This window comes from Nannobrachium achirus (genome assembly GCF_963921795.1).
Source record: "Nannobrachium achirus genome assembly, chromosome: 9".
In the NCBI taxonomy this organism is placed as follows: Eukaryota; Metazoa; Chordata; class Actinopteri; order Myctophiformes; family Myctophidae; genus Nannobrachium; species Nannobrachium achirus.
The window spans coordinates 39951010-39969924 of record NC_137818.1 but is presented as its reverse complement, the minus strand read 5'-3'; the positions used below and the strand labels follow the sequence as shown (position 1 = coordinate 39969924).

At 39.4% G+C, this 18915-nt stretch overlaps 1 protein-coding gene across 1 annotated transcript; it reads right to left on the bottom strand.

Annotated features, from left to right (window-relative positions):
• Positions 1–6192: 6192 nt before the first annotated feature.
• Positions 6193–12197, bottom strand: LOC308291448 (non-structural maintenance of chromosomes element 3 homolog). The gene is made up of 11 exons (XM_080733458.1): positions 12142–12197; positions 11787–11868; positions 10911–11033; positions 10216–10279; positions 10050–10132; positions 9833–9924; positions 9395–9471; positions 9183–9225; positions 8800–8862; positions 7393–7507; positions 6193–6958 (listed from the first exon to the last, which is right to left on the bottom strand). Exons 2-11 carry the CDS (start codon positions 11850–11852, stop codon positions 6872–6874), a joined length of 813 nt encoding a protein of 270 aa, XP_080589584.1. The 5' UTR covers positions 11853–11868; positions 12142–12197; the 3' UTR covers positions 6193–6871.
• Between the last annotated feature and the right edge of the window lie 6718 nt (positions 12198–18915).

The following is an 18915-nucleotide window of genomic DNA, read 5'->3' as shown; positions in this document are numbered from 1 at the left end:
AGGCCGATTCTTTTAAAACAAAATTTTGGACACAGCTCCTACAGATTTTGCCCTGAAATCACGCAAAGCGGTACACAGTGTCTAGAGTCAAGTCATCAACATGGATCTGTCCCATTCAGTGCCACCACTGGGCACTGGCCGATTTTCACCAATGCCACTTACAGGCCAATTTGTGTATACATGTGACCTAGCGGTCGCTTATCTCCCGATTAGGGAGTCTTACTGGTATATTCTAGATTCATTGTGCATGCAGTGAAATATTCAAACCCTTTTTTTGTTTTAATTTAGATTTTATGGCATACAGCTCAAAATCTTAATCTAAAAAATATTAGAATATTAAACGTGACCACTCAAAAGAAGGATGTATAATACAGAAATGTCTAACTTCTGAACGGTTATGTTAATTAATGCACTCGTTACTTGGTCTGGAATACTTTGAACAAATGTCTTCATCAATGGGGTCAGCCTGTGGTATTGCTGAGGTGTTATTGAAGCCCAGGTTTGCTTTGATAGAGGCAGTACCACTGGCTGACCACCTTCATTATACATCCTTCTTTTGAGTGGTTGCGTGTAATATTCTAATATGTATTTTTGATTTTCATATGAGCTGTATGCCATAAAAATCTAAATTAAAACAAAGGTTTTGAATATTTCACTGCATGCACAATGAATCTAGAATATATGAAAGTTAAAAAAAGATTAATATTGAAGAAGAAAATGAAAAAGACTTTTACACAATATTCTATTTTTTTTTATAATTTTTTAGATTGATCTGCGTAAGCTCATTGTGCGTCACTTAGTGCTGAGCCTGTGAGCTTCTACATCTATTTTTTGAACGTGTGAGAACTTCTGATTCACAAGGCATTTGCTGAATAGGCCTCAGGTCTTTAATGGGTTACTGTTGTGTTAGCTTTGACAAGAGAAAACAATTTCCCAATTGTCTAGAATTAAAGGATAAGGCTGGTGTATCTTAATGTTTTTCCATGTCTACAGAAAACGAAGAGCTGCGATACAATCGACCAGTGTGTATGGTCCATCTAGTCGGCACTAGATGGATCTCAAATCCAGAAGCCGTAAACTTCATTTTACAGAGAGCTCCACTGTTGCTTTGGTAAGCAAAGGTCAGCTCGGTTCATAACTGTAGGCAGCCACGGGTTTCCTGAAGCCTAGTTGTGGTCCAGTTTCCCATAGCTTTGCTTGATTGGTGCAGCCGCAGATTTAAACCGAACAGTTATGAAGGTGTTGTGTGTCCCTAGCCATAGAATGTCTGATCTTACATATCAGGCACACCGTGTGTATTCTCTCTTTTTGAGGGACCCAGTCCCTCAAAATGGGAGAGGACCTGTGATGTTCTGCCGCACTTTTTATTTCTGTTTTATCAATTGGTTTGATCATTAAGGTACACAGAATGAGAGGCCTGCTCTGCCGGAAACGTAGATAAAAAAAGTTATGGCCATTTGTATATTCACTGTCCCATTGACTCATACACAGGAACAAAAAAATATATATAAAAAAAAAGGGAGAAATCTGCTTTAAGTAGCATGTGAGGGGTCAAGCTTGGGGGTTTTCATGATTCTGAATCCATTGCAAGCATTTGTTTTGCACGAAAGATATTCCTTAGGCTGGAAAACGGACCAACAAAACTGTGAAAAGTGATGACTCATCACTTTTCATAGTCATAGTGATGAGTCATCACTTTTCACAGTTTTGTTGGTCTGTTTTCTAGCCCAAGGAATGTTTTTCGTGCAAAACAAATGCTTGCAATGGATTCAGAATCATGAAAACCACCCAGTTTGACCCCTCACATGCTACTTAAAGCAGATGTTTTCTTTTTTTTTAAATATATTTATTTTCCTGTGTAGTGGAGTCAATGGGACAGTGAATATACAAATGGCCATAACTTTTTCGCGATGTTTCTGGCAGAGCAGGCCTCATTCTGTGGACCTTAATGACCAAACTAATAGATAAAACAGAAATAAAAAGAGCGGCAGAACATCACAGGTGCAACCTTATTCCTTGAGCTTTTGGGCTTGTGGGTCCCCGACTAGTAATAAATTCCTAAGCCTTGGAGTCAGATATTGTCCTCTACTTTCATATCCCCTTGAAAGTTCTGGTAGTAAACGTGTTTAGTAAAATATCCAATTTTCCACGAGCTTCACACAGACAACATTTTCTGAGCTTAACCCAGAGGTTATTTGAAGAGACCAAAGAAGTCAGGGTTCTCTTTCCCAAATGCATTTTAGGCCCAACTTTGTGTTAATTAACAAAGTTGTCAAATCACATGCCATGTGAGGTGATACTGTAGATGTGATGTAGCTCAAAACAACCAGCCACTAAAAACCCAACCCCTAAACTGATAACACAGTGAAGGTTGGCTGCCTGCTTGCTTGTCCAGTTGGGATTGGTTTATTTTTTAGGCATTTTATAGGTTTTATAAGTGCAGGACTGAATATAACATCTTTCACAAAGACTTTGTGAAGCACAAATGTATGGCACACACAATTGGCAGGTGGTGTGATTAATTACCCCATGCCGATCGCAACGCTCATACCTTTCAATTGTGTGCCCCATGCGTTTGTGCTTTCCAAACGTGTTCTCAAAGGAAGTTTTCAGTCCAGCAGTCATTTCAGGTCTGGCCCCATCGCAGACAGAGAATGTCTGTGTGAAGCTCGTGGAAAAGGGGAGATACCGTATTTTGCCAAAACTTTCAAAGGATGACTCCAGACTCCAAGCCTTAGGAATTAATTATTGGGTCAGTACACAAGTAGAGTGGATGACATTTGCGCTGCGGAGATCCAGATCTGCTAACCGGTCATGGATAGGACAGAGCTATGGCTGTGTATTTGAAGAAGAGCTATAGTTGTACTACTTTTTTCTTTATCTCAGTTAACAGGCCATCGCCTTACTTGCAAGTTTGATCTTGCTTAAATCGCCTGTTGTGTTTCCAGTTTAAATCTGCTGCTGCGTCACTCAAAGCTATGGGAAACTGAACTGGAAATGGGTATGGTACCTCAAGGAAACCCAGGCCCAATTCCACACAGAACCCATTCTTAATTGCAATAAAAACAGGCATTGTACTTACTCCATTTTATGAAAACAAGTGTAAAACTAAGATTGAAAACCTTTTAATAGGAAAAAGTGCAACACGTTAATTGCATTGATTTATGCTGACCAAAGCAGCAATAGAGCAGTGCTTTCTATATAACACATTTTATATCACTTGTAGGAACTAGTCATAAGTGCCATATGTTTTAAATGTTATATATATAAAAAAGTGAACACTGTTATAGTGTAGTGGGAGTGGCTGTCACTAGGGGGAATATTGACATGAATATGTCATGTCTTTAGTGAGCAACTAGTCTGAATTCTGCTGTTGCATATGGTCACAATTGGTAAAGAGAGAATTTCATTTCTAAGAGTGGAATTTTCCATTGCTTTGGAAAGAAGCTATTGTTTCCTGCAGTGAGTATTAACTGACCATGCCATGCTACACAGGGACCAATTTGGCCTACTGGCAGTGTGCACAAGGTCCAGTGATTGAGATTAGCTCTGGACAATTACACAACTTGTCAGCTAGCACCCCATAAAATGGGATCCTTTTTTCGTATTAAATGGTTGTGTATTCCCATTATGACCATTACTGTAAAGAACGGGCATGAAAATCCCCAAAAGGTAGCTCATCACAAACTTAAAACCAATGGAGGACAAAGTACTCACATTATTTATTTCATCGTGCATGACATAGTGTTTTTAGATTGAGATATTAATTTGATCCAATCAAGAGAACTCATAGGATAAACAAGAGCAATTGGAAATGAAAATGAGCAGACAAAATTGGAATTGATTAAACTAGAGAGGTGTTTATTTGAGACCTACTGAACCTAACAAACCTTTGGATATACTGGTTAAATAAAGAACACCAGGCTTTATGCTGAGCACTGACATTACATGAAGTTTTAGTTGTCTGGTATTAAGTGATATGAGAGTGTACTTTGCAAACTCCAACATCCTGTTATTTACAGTATATTCTTGTGTTTACACTTAAATCTATTCTTCAATACTAGCATCCATGACATGAGTCCTCAGTCCATTGGCTAAGTTCTTTTTGCAGGCTGGATAATTTGGCTTATTTCAAAACATGTTTAACATCCAAGGTTTTTTGCTGTATCTAATTTTTATAGTGGTTGATAATCCTAATTAGTGTAATACTTTTTAAGAGAAATTGATAGTCATCAGTCTCAACAAATGTTTCAGTAAATTACTTAAGTAATTATCAAATTGTTTTTTGTAAAATCTAAAAAGCAGTTCAAAGGAGGGTTCAGTGTCAACTTGTGCCCACAAACAAAAATGTCCCAGTCCACAATGGTTTGTCATTAAATATAGCCAGGTCAGATTTTGTCTTCAGGTTGGAGTAGTATAATCGTGAGAGTATGGCTTTATGGCAGTCAACATGTCTCAATGGTTTTACTTTTTATACATAATTTCACACTGGAGGAAGTGAGGTCTCAATGTTAAGATTAAGAACCATGTGCAAATGGAGTAGCTGCATGGCCTGTTCTATGTAGAACATTCCTTTAAAGCAGGGGTCTTCAACGTTTTCAAGCCAAGGGTCCCTTAGCTGAGAGAGATGAAGCAGGGACCCAACTACATATTGTAAAAAGTGCGAAAATGGACGATCTACAAGCACACAGCCTCGTGCTGCAAGGTATTGTGAGCTTGTAGATCTGTTATTTTCGGATAATTCCCCATCACACAAAGATTTTGGAGACCCCTGTTGAAGACCCTTGCTCTAAAGAATGGAAGGCCAATGGGCAGTCAGTCTTCATTGACACCCTCAGTTTCTTTCCTAAAGACTACCAAAAGAATGTCACAAGATGTTATTTTTTTTAACTGTGATGTCAAGCCATTAGGCAGTCAGTCTTTTGACTGAGTTTCTCATTTGGCTTAAGTTGGCATATGACTCGGGACCATTTTGTGTCATCAAGGGAACAGCAAAGAGGTAAGAGGCATTTGAATGGCCACAGAATGTAACAAACGTGATTAAACATGTATAATGTGTGTTTAATGGGTATGTTGCACGGTTGTGTGGTTTCAAGCCACGTGGCCCTAAGCTCAAGACCCACAGATGTTTTCCCGGGACCCAAACTAGTGAAAATAGCAGATCTACAAGCTCACAATGTCGTTTTGCGCCGCGTTATGAGCTTGTAGATCGGCTATTTTCACTAGGCTACTAAAACGTTTGTTTTCTAATTTATGGAATTTCTTAGATTTATATGAAATGACTTACAGAAAAATCATTGCATTTTTTAAAAATAATTAAAATTAAGGGAACCATAATGTGTCCCGACCCAGTGTTATTAGGCTAGCTCCTTTCGGAACTCCCTATTTATTACAGCAGTGGTTCTTAATCTTTTTCATGTCAACTTGTCAAGGACCCCCAAATCAATGTGTATTTGGCCACAGACCCACCTCTGAAAAGAGTTTGTGCCAGGGACCCCAAATGAAATTGGACTAGTCACTTGCCAGTAAGGTCATGTCATGTCATGTCACAAAAGCAAAAAGGCACTTTTAGGTAGGTACTCCTGAAATGTTGGCAATTGGCATGTTGGAGAACTTGTCTTGGATCTTTTTTCAAAACATGAAAGAATTGGAATATTTGTGAACATTAACACAAATCTTATATGGTGGGGATCTGTGGCCAAATATCAATGTGGGTGTCCTTGGCATGAAAACCATTTGAGAGCCACTGATATACATGTATAACTGTACTCCAACTTGACTGCTATAACCCTCTTTCGTGTGGCGTCATCTGATTCTGAATATCTTTAATTCTAATACCAACCAGATTAATAAATCAAGAAGAATGTCTGATCTTAATTATAAGCAGTTTCTTTTTTTTTCTCTCAACGTATTTGGAAGAAATGGATCACCAAAACTTTGAATGTAATTAATTTGGGGAATAATTTCAGTGAAGTAAACAAACTGAAATGTGAAATAATCACATTTGCCAAATTACTTCATGTTCAGGGTTGTAGTGCTACATTTAGAAGCAGGGGAGCGTATTTATACCGCTGGTTTCCCTATACACCCAATCGCTCCAGCCAAACATTGGGCAAACATTCCCCTCAGTGGTCTTGAACAACCAAAATCCTAATTTTAGAAGTGGAGACTACAGAGAAGAACTCCGTAACAAGTAACATTTATTTTATAAAAGGTCCTCATTAATTTTAAACAAAGTCAGAGGCTGAACAATGGTTGGGGAGAAATTTATGCAAATGTCTAAATATAAAGTAAGAAGGCCATCATTGCCATCTAATATACCTTTGAACAAAGCTGAAGGTAAAACATACATTAGGACTAAGCATAATCAGTATGGCAGCCCATGAGGAATGATATCTGGTGTCGCCAACCTCCCGGTCATTCCCAGGACCAAACACAGAACATTGTTTTTGATCATTTACCCTTATCACCAAATCTTTTGGAAAGTTAATGTGGTGCATGTGAACATAAATTCTACTGGCCTGGAAAGTGTGAGCATTTTTACCTGGTAGTCCTCACATAACATAACATTAAAGTGTGAGCATTTTTACCTGGTAGTCCTCACATAACATAACATTGTGTCAAACTTGCACAAAATACAGTTCAAGATCATAAGTTTAAAGGAAACGTCTTTCCTGTGACTGACAACATACATGCTTGTATGTATATGTGTCACAGACTCACAGTGAGTAACCACTCAAACATATTTAGAAGAAATACTATACCCTTATCTAGGTCACTGTTAAAAAAATAAAATAAGGCACTGCTTCTCTCTTTTCTTCTCTACTACCACCAAAAACAATCTAATGAAGCCCCCTTCCCAAACAAGAGATTATCTCTGACTACTGGTGCTGGCTTGGGTATTGTTGGTGGCCTCTCTGTATGGCTGACTCCAGCTCTTAGGATCCTGGTCATGGATCTGAAAAAAAAAAAAAAAAGTTTTGGTTAGGCACAATAAATGAAAGTATTTGTTTCAATGACATTCTCTGGCATTTCCTCCATTTGCAGTAGACAGTCCTTAATGATGTGAAACTAAATGGCCTTTATAACATGTAGCAGCAGCACTTTAAATTGGTTGCTTGTGCAGTCAGCTCTTGTAGACACTAAGGGTGGGGCTACCTTGACTATACAGTATAAGGACAGGAGAAATACAGTGTAGTACTAGTACAATAATAGAAAGTTTCAGAGGCCCAAGGACTTCACTGGCAAACAGCTATAGTATTCGTAGATGTTGCCTCACCTAGTACTAGACGAGCAGACAGTATATTCTATATTGTTTGCTCGTTTAGTACTAAGAGATTTGGTGATGCATCTGTGTACACAACATGGCACGAACCGATATACACAGCTTACCTGACCCATGAACTCCAGGATTTTGATTTTTGACACTTCCAAGTCTGCACGTTGACCCCAGTGGAACTCGTGCTCAATTGGGTCTGTGTGAGGAACTCGTACATATTCCAGGTACCTTGGTGTGCACAAAAACAAAGAAATGCATATATAATGCTGAAAAAATATGCTACATTGAACATGCCTGTGAAAATTAAAGGTATAACGAGATGCAAACACTGCAATATATAACTGTATTATACATAGCACTTTTCCTTCTTGAAATGTCCCCCCCCCCCCCCCCCCCCTCAGATACAAGGTATATTCTGTGATAAAGAAAACTAAAACATAACATATAGAAACAGACAATAGTAATAATGTATGGAAGGTAGGGTCGGTCCAGCCACTGTGTGTGCAGGTACTGGTCTGACATTCTTCCTGCTGCTCTGTGGTGTGGTATAAACCAGAGACTATGATCTGTAGAAACTGGCTCTGAACACACCAGTAGTACAATACATTACACATAATGCACACACACATTAGGCTGCCCTTAAACCGTCTAGATCAGGGGTCTTCAACGTTTTCCAGGCCAGGGACCCCTTAGTTGAGAGAGAGATGAAGCTGGGACCCCCACAACCTTTTCATAGATTATAATTTAATCGTTTGACAGCACAATCATCAGTGTATTTTGGATTCATGTCAATTTGTGTTTTCAGATATTTAACCACTTGAACTGTCAATGCTTAATAAACTTGACCTTTCACGCTGTACTTAGTCTGCTCTTTTTCCCCTCTACACCAAACCTCTTTGCCAAAGATAGCCGATCTACAAGCTCACAACGGCTCGCGCTGTGAGGCGTTGTGAGCTTGTAGATCTGCTATTTTTGGCAAAAGTTCTCCGAATATGGACACCAATATAAAAGAGGAGAAAGAACGTTTCTATCACACAAGATTTGGAGGCCACCCTGTAGTAACTCCGAGGACCCCCTAGGGGTCCCGGACCCCCTGTTGAAGACCCCTGGTCTAGATTCTAGAAACATATCGTTTCCATTGGGCAGAAACCTTGTATCACCAGATTTAAAATGTTATGTTTATTTGGTAAATGAATGCCTACTTCAGCATACAACATATTTTCACTATTTTAAAATGTTTTAAAATAAAAAATAAATTAGTCCACTGACCTGTCAAGTTTACCTACAAGAAATACCATGAATAACATGCCATCATGTCCATTACGCAAATGTTAAATATGCTATGCTAAAATGTTTACCGCTCCTGTCTCCATTTATCCTGTATTATAGAAGCTTTTATGAACAGCCAGGTAAAAGGAGATCAACACTCAACAGTTCATTTTGTATTAGCCTATAGAATATCAATTGTATAGTTTAGTGAAATGTAGCCACAAGAGAAAACAATTGAGGCAGATTCTCACCTTTGACGCACAAATTCATCTGTGACCACCTTCTTTACATCACCAAACTCTTCATGCTTCTCTCTGGAGAGCATCACAACAAAAACATTCATTTAATACGATTGATCTACCATAAAAAGACAAAAGTACTGGGTGGGCTCTGGGTATCATACTAACTTGACTATGAAGGTGACAGCTGATGGTTTACATCTGAAAGTGGTTAACATTAAAGGGAGTATGATGTATACGCTTAACATGTAACTAAAACACTGAAACAAAATATCAAGTTCAAATATAAAATGCATTATCCTCAGGGGCAGTACCAAAACATTGCCAAGATGTATGCTTGAGAACAAACAAAGACAACAGACAAGGACAACACACAGAGGCAGAATCCGCCTTACCCCTGGTCAACACGTAATTTCTTCAGTGTATTCCAGATGAGAGCTGAAACACAAATGATGACCAGAGATGTGATTCCTACCATTATGTGCGTCTGCGTAACATGTATTCATTAGCTGAATCCTGTTATCAGAACAGCATGAAGAAAACACAATACAAGGATCGGACAAATGAACGAATTACTTCAGTAAGAATCTAGAAAGCTAGCACTTACATTCTTTGACAGCCCCTCCTTTCATGAAAATAATGCCTAGTATCACAAAGAGCAGACCCGTTTTGGGGTTTGTAGGCCTTAGAACAAACAAGGACATTTTGATCAATTAACAAAATGCATTAACCCATTTAGACCTGCTGCTACCTATACTTGTATTACCCTTAAGGCCGGCTGCTACGTCTGTGTCACATCAGTATTTGCTATACATATAGCAACATAATTTATTTTACATTTTTGGAATAAGAAATTGAAGGTTTTCAGAAACCTTAGGTTAGGTTTTAGAAGGCGTTTTCAGAATCGGCCTCAGGTCTAAATGGGTTAAACAATGGCTATTGAAACTGATGTGAATAATCTATGGTGAGATATCATCTTTTATATTCATGTTGTGAAGAATTAAATACATGGAACAGGATTATTCATACAAAACAAGACACTTACGTGTCCAGTGAGCCCTCAGTCGTCTCCAGCTTATTGATCAGCACGTAGATGTGATTTTTTGTATCAATTTCAACCAGTTTAAGACCAAAGACCTGCAAGGAAGAGGATAGACAGATGTAATCCAGAGGTCATGTTCTGGTGTTCAAAGCATATGAGGCTGAAATTCTAAACATACAGCCCCAATCTGGCTGTATATGTTATATACATCAGTACACACATGCTCAAAGATATGTGACGCTCTCTTCAAGATCTCAGGGTAGACGTTTCTGTACTCTTTCACCACCACATGTTTCACAATGTCTAGAAGAGAAAAATAAGAGGAACGGTGCATCAGATTAAGACTTAAATAAATTCAACCTGAGGTGTTTGTGTGTGTGAGATACCTGCTCGACGCATGGGAAGCTTTTTCTGATCCTTCACCAGGAAGTACTGCACCACCTCTGCAGTCTGATGGAAAGAAAGAAAATGTGTGTGATAAATTAAAGAAACGTGAAAGATATGTGCACGTTTTCCCCTCACAGACACCATGTGTCAGGGTTCCCACGGTCATGAAATTCCTGGAAATATTTTGAAATTAGAAAAATATTTTTCCAGTACTGGAAAAGTTTTGGAATTGATCAAGGGTCCTGGAAAGTCCTGGAAAAAATAGCTATGCATTGTCTTTGGTTATTGATTTTGTTAATACCTCTGAAATGACAAATTAAACATTGGCCAAATTGTCAAATATTAGAGGCAGAAATTGTGAAAATAGCAGATCTACATGCTCACAACGTTGCGAGGCGTTGTGAGCATGTAGATCGGCTATTTTCACAATAAAACCGTGTTATACAAAATTCCTCAACTGTTAGTGCTCGTCAGAGTGCCGGGGTCCCCAGTTCAAATATGACCTTTACGGTCTGTAAAGGTTGAGAACCACTAGCATACACTGCCTGTCTTTGGGCATTGCGCATAGGAGTAAGCGACTCGTTATTGAGCTGAATTATTGTTATATAGTCCTGGAAATTGGGTTCAATATTCTGGAAATGTTTTGGAAAGGTTTGGAAATTAATTGGTAAAGATGTGTGCATTATGCCATTACCTTTTGGTCAACCTGGGCCTGTGAGAGCTTCTCCAGTCCTCTCTGGACCTGTGATGTGCTCGGCTGAGTGAATGTCATGTCATCATCCTCTCCTTCACCAACCTGAGTATCTGGGGCTGAGCTCTGTAGCACATCACACAAAACCCATGGTTCAGTAATAACAACTGCCTGGTCGGCCAATAACATAGAGGCAATAAAGAAGAAGTGACTGACGTTTGCTGGGCTCATTTGGGGCTCTTCTTTGCCCCAATGCAGAGTAGTCCCCTGATCCTTCTTTGTAAATATCTACTGTATATATTTTATGCACAGTTATTATTGTTTTTCTGACAATATCTACTGCATAGTACTGTGTTTTATCCGTCTGTCATTCAATGTTATGTGAGATACATAAAGGTTTCCTGTGAAAATAAGCCAAAAAGCTTACTAGGATGTCCTTTTAGTTGACCTTGTACCAGTGAACTGTACTGTCAGCTACTTCATTGGAAACTTGGCATATTTACCAAGTTTAGGTTAGGTCAGTGGTTCTCAAAGTGGGGTCTGGGGACCCCCAGGGGTCTTTGAGGGAGTTCCAGGGGGTCCCCAGCTAAATGATAGTTTGGTTCATTTCTCATTTGTACACACATCATTAACATTGATTTTACAATATAAATTGGGGTCTCAGAGATAGAAACGTCATTAAATGGGGGTCCCTATCGTAATACATGTCAAACAGGGGGGTCCTGCTATAGAGCCGTACAAATCTTCACTATAAGGAGGTCCCTTAGCATAGCTTTTCAAATGGGGGTGTCAATTAGGGGGTCCTTGACATGAAAAAGGTTGAGAATCAATGGGTTAGGTTTTAACTTGTAAGTAAGTAGTAGTAACCACAGTCTTTACCCGTTTCCCTCTTCCTCTGCCCTGACTCTGAGGCAGGCTCTGTCCCCTCGACCTCCTCTGTGACATGGTGGCACCCCTTTATCTGGTGATAAAACAATTGTAGAAGAGTTTGAGGTTGTTAAGACGATAAGGAATAGGGAATTTCCCTCAAAAGTAGCGTTGAGATTGAGAAGCTGGATGCATTTTCAATAAACTCGTTCGTGAGACCGTCTATCAACAGGGATGTAATGATTGTGAAGCTAGCTAGTTTCACTTTCATCTCGCTGATATTCACAAGTTCACAACTCGACTACAAAACAACTATTGGCCTCGTTTAAAGAATTAAATTATGGAATTAAATAGACAAAATGCTCACTTGTTCTGGTTTGCAGGAGAACACATTTCCGCAAAACAAACTCCCTCTTCTTTTACTTCTTCTTTGGAGTGTATTTACAGTTGGCAAACCAGCTTTGAGTGGTGTGTTACCGCCACCACCTGGACAGAAGTCAGGAGTGTGGATGGAACAGGACAAGATTATTATGCTGTAAATATAATAATACAATAAAATTAAAACCATAGATTATTTAATCAGTTTCATTTACAAATGTAATAATATGACATATGTTTACATTTTATTATCATATTGTTACATTTGTAAAATGTTGTACATGCCTTCTGTTTTCCCCAAAGAGACCTGACAATATTGTTTTGCTTTTCTTACTGACTGAAGAAGGTGCAATGAACATGCTGCATTTATGGTTGCCTAGTTGGTTCTGCCTGGCTGCATGTGCATTTTGTCTGTTGTTGGATGCTTGTCTATTCTATCTATTGTTAATTCTGAGTTTAGGGTGTTTGTTTGGACAGAATATCTCTTATTTTCCCAGGCTCTACACCACTATGAGCAGAAACGTTTAGAAATACACAATCCTGAATATTATTAAGACATATTTCATTGATATCTGAAGCTACACAGTAATCTGAATCATGGCACTGGAAAGCTGTGAAATGCATTAATGGTGGTAATTATTTCATTTTCCTTAGAAAATGGCAGATGTGGGCCACTTTCTATATAAGGGGCAGGGGCCAGTGATATGAAAGTAGAGCACCGCCACTGTCCCTTCTTAAAATTCTTTCCTCAAGGATTTGGCTCTCAAAATTATAAATCTTCATCAAAACCTTGCTGTAAATTGCATGTGTTCTTGTAACTTCATTTTATGCCTTTCAAACTTTATGCAAGAATAGACCCAAAACAAATGGCATTTGATCAAGCAATATGAGACATAAGTCATGAGGCCAGTGAGCTGTAATCCTGTTCATGTATTGATTTATTTTTTTCCTCCCCACTCCAGTATTTGGTCAGCTTGTAATTCCAGTAGTCTACTGGAAATTTTATGAACCTAGAAATGGTGAGTAGTGTAAACTTTTATGATAGAAATGTTATCTATAGGCCTAATGGGTGAAATTCAGCTTGGTTGCCTAAAGTTGCACATTGGGCAATTTGCATAATTAGCTATTGTATATAAATTATAGGTAAAACTAAAGAGAAAATCCAAAATAATCACAAACTTCCCAGATTAATTTTATTTTAATGTCAATATACTCCATAATGCACATAAAAGAAAAGAAAATGTCTAGCCTCATCATTATGCCTTTATTAGCATGATAATTAACGATAATGCTTATTACGTGTTGATAACAAAGTGAAAATCTAAAAAAAGTCACAAAGTGGCCCAAGTGGGCTCATTTGAAAGGTAGATTGTGACAACATTCCAAACATTTACATAATATATGATATTAGCTAATAAATCACCAAATACAAGAAACATCAATAGCCTACATTCATATTTAAAAACACACACTTAATTTAACTTTGAACCTCACTCCTTAATCATCTTCATCATCTCTCTCCTCATTTCCTTCATACTCCTCATCTTCTCTGTCTCCATGTATGGTGAAAGGGTTGCAGCAGAGGACCTCACCTCCTTCACACTTGCAGTAGTCAGTGCAACTGAGACTTGCAGCATGGCAACTACAGTTTCTTAACTTGCAGGCCTTAAATGCACTGCAACCACAGCTGATGACATCAAGCAAATTTACTGGAGCCACTGCCTCGGAGGAAACAACAGGCATGACAGCCCCTCCCTTAGTAACCTCCCAACCAAATTTAGTGATGTCTCTTGTCTCTGCAGGTGGCTCCCTCTGATCTGCAGCCTTCCACAACATGACCTGGAGATGAGCACGCATTATGTGCAGCATCATGTTGGCATCAGTTGGAGGAAGCTTTTTAAGCTCTGGTGGTTTTTTCCTCTGTCTGTAGATCTGGTATTTTATTTGGCATTATTCAAACTCTGGGTTTTCTTCATCCCATACAGTGTAAGGAAGAACTCTGTACCTGTATGTTTTAGGTCACTGTGGCTGGCATCAGGTTCTCCAAGCACTGTATTCAGACCAGACATGTCACTTCCCAGGAGCACTTTCAGTGCAGATACCTTGCCCTTTCCACAGGGGTAGGATACAGAGTCACATCCTGATAGGGCATGCATCCCCAGGAGACCCTGGCATTTATCGCCCAATGCCCTGACAGTGGCATTTATGTCCAGAATGGTGCCATCCCATTTCTCCATCTGCACTGCAGAATGAACATTGGCTTTCCAAACCCAGTACACTAAAAGGACAAAAACATCAGTGTCATCACTTAAAATGCGTATGGTCTGTGCCCCTGCTCCAGCAGCTTGCAGCATGTAACTAATGAGAGTGATGTCAGCCTCCTCGTGGTTTGTCATGCAGTCCATGTTGTTCACAAGCAGGATCTTATCAGCAGTGAAGTCATATGTGCACAAAAGGCGTGACAGTTGCATCTTGTTTGATGTGCTCTTCATCACAGCTTCTCGACGAGGAAGGGGTGTGTTCATTGTCAAATTGTACTCAGTTGTGTCAACCCCTGCTCGTCTTCTCCTCTCATGGTCTTTTGCACTGGGCTCATCACTGTAATAGTCAAAGATAACATATGTCTCGTCAGTTCCAACTGCAGTGTATGCTTTGGTGAGGCGTGATTTAATGCTGGATGCAATGTCTCCAATTGTACCTGCCACAGGCCAGACAATGTGGTAGAGCAGCTGACTTGCATCAACTAGGACAACATTGGGGAATATAGCATTGTCATCAGGTACTCCCAATCTTTTGACGAGGACAGACTTGTCACCCTTTCTCAGGCAACCATATTCATCGATCAGAGATGGTGGAACAGGGCTAAGTTCATGATCAAAGACATCTTTCAAATCTATGCCACGCTGCTGCCCTACGACTGAGTCGAGCAAAGAGGACCTCCATTTCATAGATGGCTTTGTCTTTAACCTTCACAGCTTTCTTCACACTGCAACCTGTTGTTCATTGGTTGAGATGCCTTTCAACCCACCTTGTCCTTTCCCTTGTTTTATGTAAGTCTGTTCACCAAACTGGTCAGCAGGTACAGCAGTTCCACCGTCAGAGTGGCGGCAGACATGAGCCCCAGCTAAAAGATCCTTCTTGGCCTCATGTGGAAGATTTTGCACCATCTTGAGGTACCAGGTAATGTAACGTGCATAATTGTGGTGTCCAGCAGCAAAGAAGTATGGGACCATCTGCTGGAGGCAGTTCTGCTGTAGGAGGAAGTCTCCCTCTCTCTCTGCACGAAGGAAACGAAGTGCAATAAAGGTGGGAAGAATCAGGCAGTCCACCCAGAGTCTGCCAGTAGGGTGCTCACGTGCCTTGTCCAGATATTCTGATATAGCCGCATCAGTCTGTGGTCCATCTTTTAGAAAATCTTGGAGGACGACAGTCACAAGTATCCGATATGCACGCAGTGCATTTGTCCAGGATTTTCCATTGAGAATGTTGGCAATTCCACCAAATGCCACTGCAAGCAGTGCTTCTATCCCTGAAGCCCTCATCAAGATTCCAATGCAGCCAAGGAATGACATCAGTGTGTGCATCATGCCAGGATGGATGATGATAGACTTCCATCGCACTGGGTCATTCCACTGTATGAGACATGCCACAATGTAGAGCTGCAGGTCCAGTGTGACATGTGCATACTTCATTCCAAAGCCCTTGAGTGATTTTTCAAGGTACACAAGGGTTGTGAGCACAGTATCTGGGTGTGAAGGTGGAGAATCAATAAGGGGCCCGAATACTACAATTGTTTATGGCTTGCTGGTGGTCTGAGATTTTCTGTCTTCCTGTGCGTTATAGCCCATCCAGTCAATTGGGTTGGAGTGTGAAAACATCTGGGATAGCCATGCAGCATCTCTCTTCTTTGCTCGCATCAAGCTGGCAGCAACTTGGTGCACCTCTTCTGGAGAAATAATATTCACAGGGAGTGCTGGTGGTTTCAATTTGGGTGGACCAGTGTAGTGCTCCAGCTGTAGAGACTGGTGTCGAAACGAGCTTGCTTCATACTTCTTGAGCCTTGGGATCTTCAGCTGCATCACTCCAATGTTACTGGACTTGATTATGCTGGCTGGATGTTGTGTAAACTCAGATACCATGGCATGGGTGCTCTTGGTCCCATTCGGACTTGAGATGTAGAGATCGTAGTTGTCTGCCCAGCTGAATATGGGACCCAGCTCAGAAGTCAGACCAAGCTTTTTCTCATAATCGGCTGTGTTTTTTGAAACAAAATGAGCTGAAGATTTACGGAAGCGTAGAACTTCATCATAGTTTGTTACAAGGCCATGATCATTGAGGGTCTTTATCAGCTCATAGCTACCATGCTTGTGGTGGAGCTTAACAGCAACAATGACAACAGGAAACACTAGAACATTGCTTCAAAATAAAGGGAACACGACTACACAAAACTAACTCCAACTAAGAAACAAGGAACACAAGAGTGTATGCCACCTGTATATATGTGTATATTATGATGCATTATGAATTTGTTTTTAAAATAATTGATAATAATAATAACATTTTGAATGGACATTGTACATGGATTTAATGGCTAATGATTGTGTTTTCCTGAATTGACTAGAAGCTAAAATATATATTTTCCTGGTTATTACCTAATTAGTACATATTCTATGCAAATTATGCAAATGAGGAAATGTTGGATAATTTAATTATGGCAGAAGATTCAGTTATGGACTAGACTCTAAGTAAAAGCAAAGAAATAAAGCCATTTTCTGATTTTACCAGATATTTACATTATTAATACAAATTATGCAAATGAGGAAAGGTTGCATGACTTCACCATGGTAATAAATTACTTCCTGGTCATCAAAAACATAGACTTAGACTCTTAGATCACCTTTCTAAGTTAAATGGAAGCAGACTTATAGTAATTTCCAGTTTATGGCAATTTATGGCAATTAATTCGCTTATTATGCTAATTACTCAAATTGCCCAACGTGCAACTTTTGGCAACCAAGCTTAATCTCATCTGCTAAGCCTAAAGATGACATCTGAATCATAAAAGTTTACACTACTCAACATTTCTAGGTCTAACATGGGACCTATGGGGGCTTCCAGTAGACTACAGAGGTTTGAGAGGCGACCAAAAATCTATCATTATAATTAGACATGGTCTACTAAGTGGTCAATAGGGGGCAGTGGGGCACTATTTTATCACACATTTTAAATCTGTCTGAGGACCACCTTGACGTCATTCAACTTAAAAGGGTTGTTTAAACATCTGTGAGGCCTGAAGGATTTATTTGGGACTGTTTATAGTTGGCAGACTCTTACATTTCTGACTAGTTTGTGCATCATATAGGCTACTGCAAGTGCATTGTAAACTAGCATGCCATATTTAGTCATAATTAATTAACATGATTAGGCACATACTAGGCTTTGATTTGAACACAACTAAAAACATACAATTAACAACAAAATACTTAATAACTTATAATACCTCGCCTATAAAGCTGTGAGATACAAAAAAAAGGCTACAAGATATGGAAATAATTAAGAAATCACTGCAACATTATTCTCTTCTCTCTTCTCTTTTTTTCCTGTTATACTAAACTATGGACAAAATTGCAAATAGCCAAGAAATATTGTAATTTAGAGCATTTATTTGCAGACAATTCCAACTGGTAAAAATTACAAAACAAAATGTGGTCTCAGACCTTGAATAATGCAAAGTTCATATTCCTTTTTAAATAATGCACTACTAATGTTTGAACATAGGATGAGATCAGAAATCAATATTTGGTGGAATAAGATGATAGTGATGACCAGTGTTCATTGAATAAGATTTGGTTCAGGTGATCACAGTACCTCAGGGAAGGGACATCATCAGATATTTACATACAGTTGCTTTTTATCATATGGAAATGACTGGAGAAAAGTTCTCCATTAATGCTGAAAAAACAGCTGTCTTGGTATGGACATATGACATAATGAGTGTATACCAAGAAGCACACAGCTGTATTGACTGTGCTTGGTGTATCTTATGATGCTAACCGTATATGCCTAATACATTTCCCTATAAATGTACATTGTAAATGTCTAGCATTCAATATCAGATACATGTTTGCAATACTCCAGAACCATTTCTACTGTTAAATATGAAATTATATAGGCTACTACTATAGGCCAATGTCTGTTGGGAACACATGAGCCTAAAGCGTCATTCCCACCGGACACGATAAAGATATCGCTCTCAAGATGGTAGCGTCCACAGTCCACACCACAACGATATAGCCGACATAATTAATGTGAACGCCGACATATCGTTATCGTTATCTTTATCTTGCCTGGTGGGAATGGCGCTTAAGTCAGAGTACTAGCCCGGCCTACCCATTATCATAGTAGGTCTACTTGGAAGCCAGTCTATGATGTCATATTGATGACATCAGGGATCTCCATATGGGCATTAAAGGGACACAGACAGACAGACACAGGGATCTCCCTATTTGGACAGAAAGGGGACTCGGACCGAAAGACAGTTAGCTATGTACGGCGGACATAGATCTTTGGATTTGCCATGTCCATACAATGGACGAATTGCAATGGCACCTGAGCAAATCTGTGTTTTTATTTATACATGACTACAGTATGTGTTGTGAGCGACATCAGACACAAGCTCTGGTCAGAAATAACACCACCTTACACAGGTGCGTTATTTCTCTACCATGTCGGAGACAATTATGTGCCTCATATTTAAATGCAT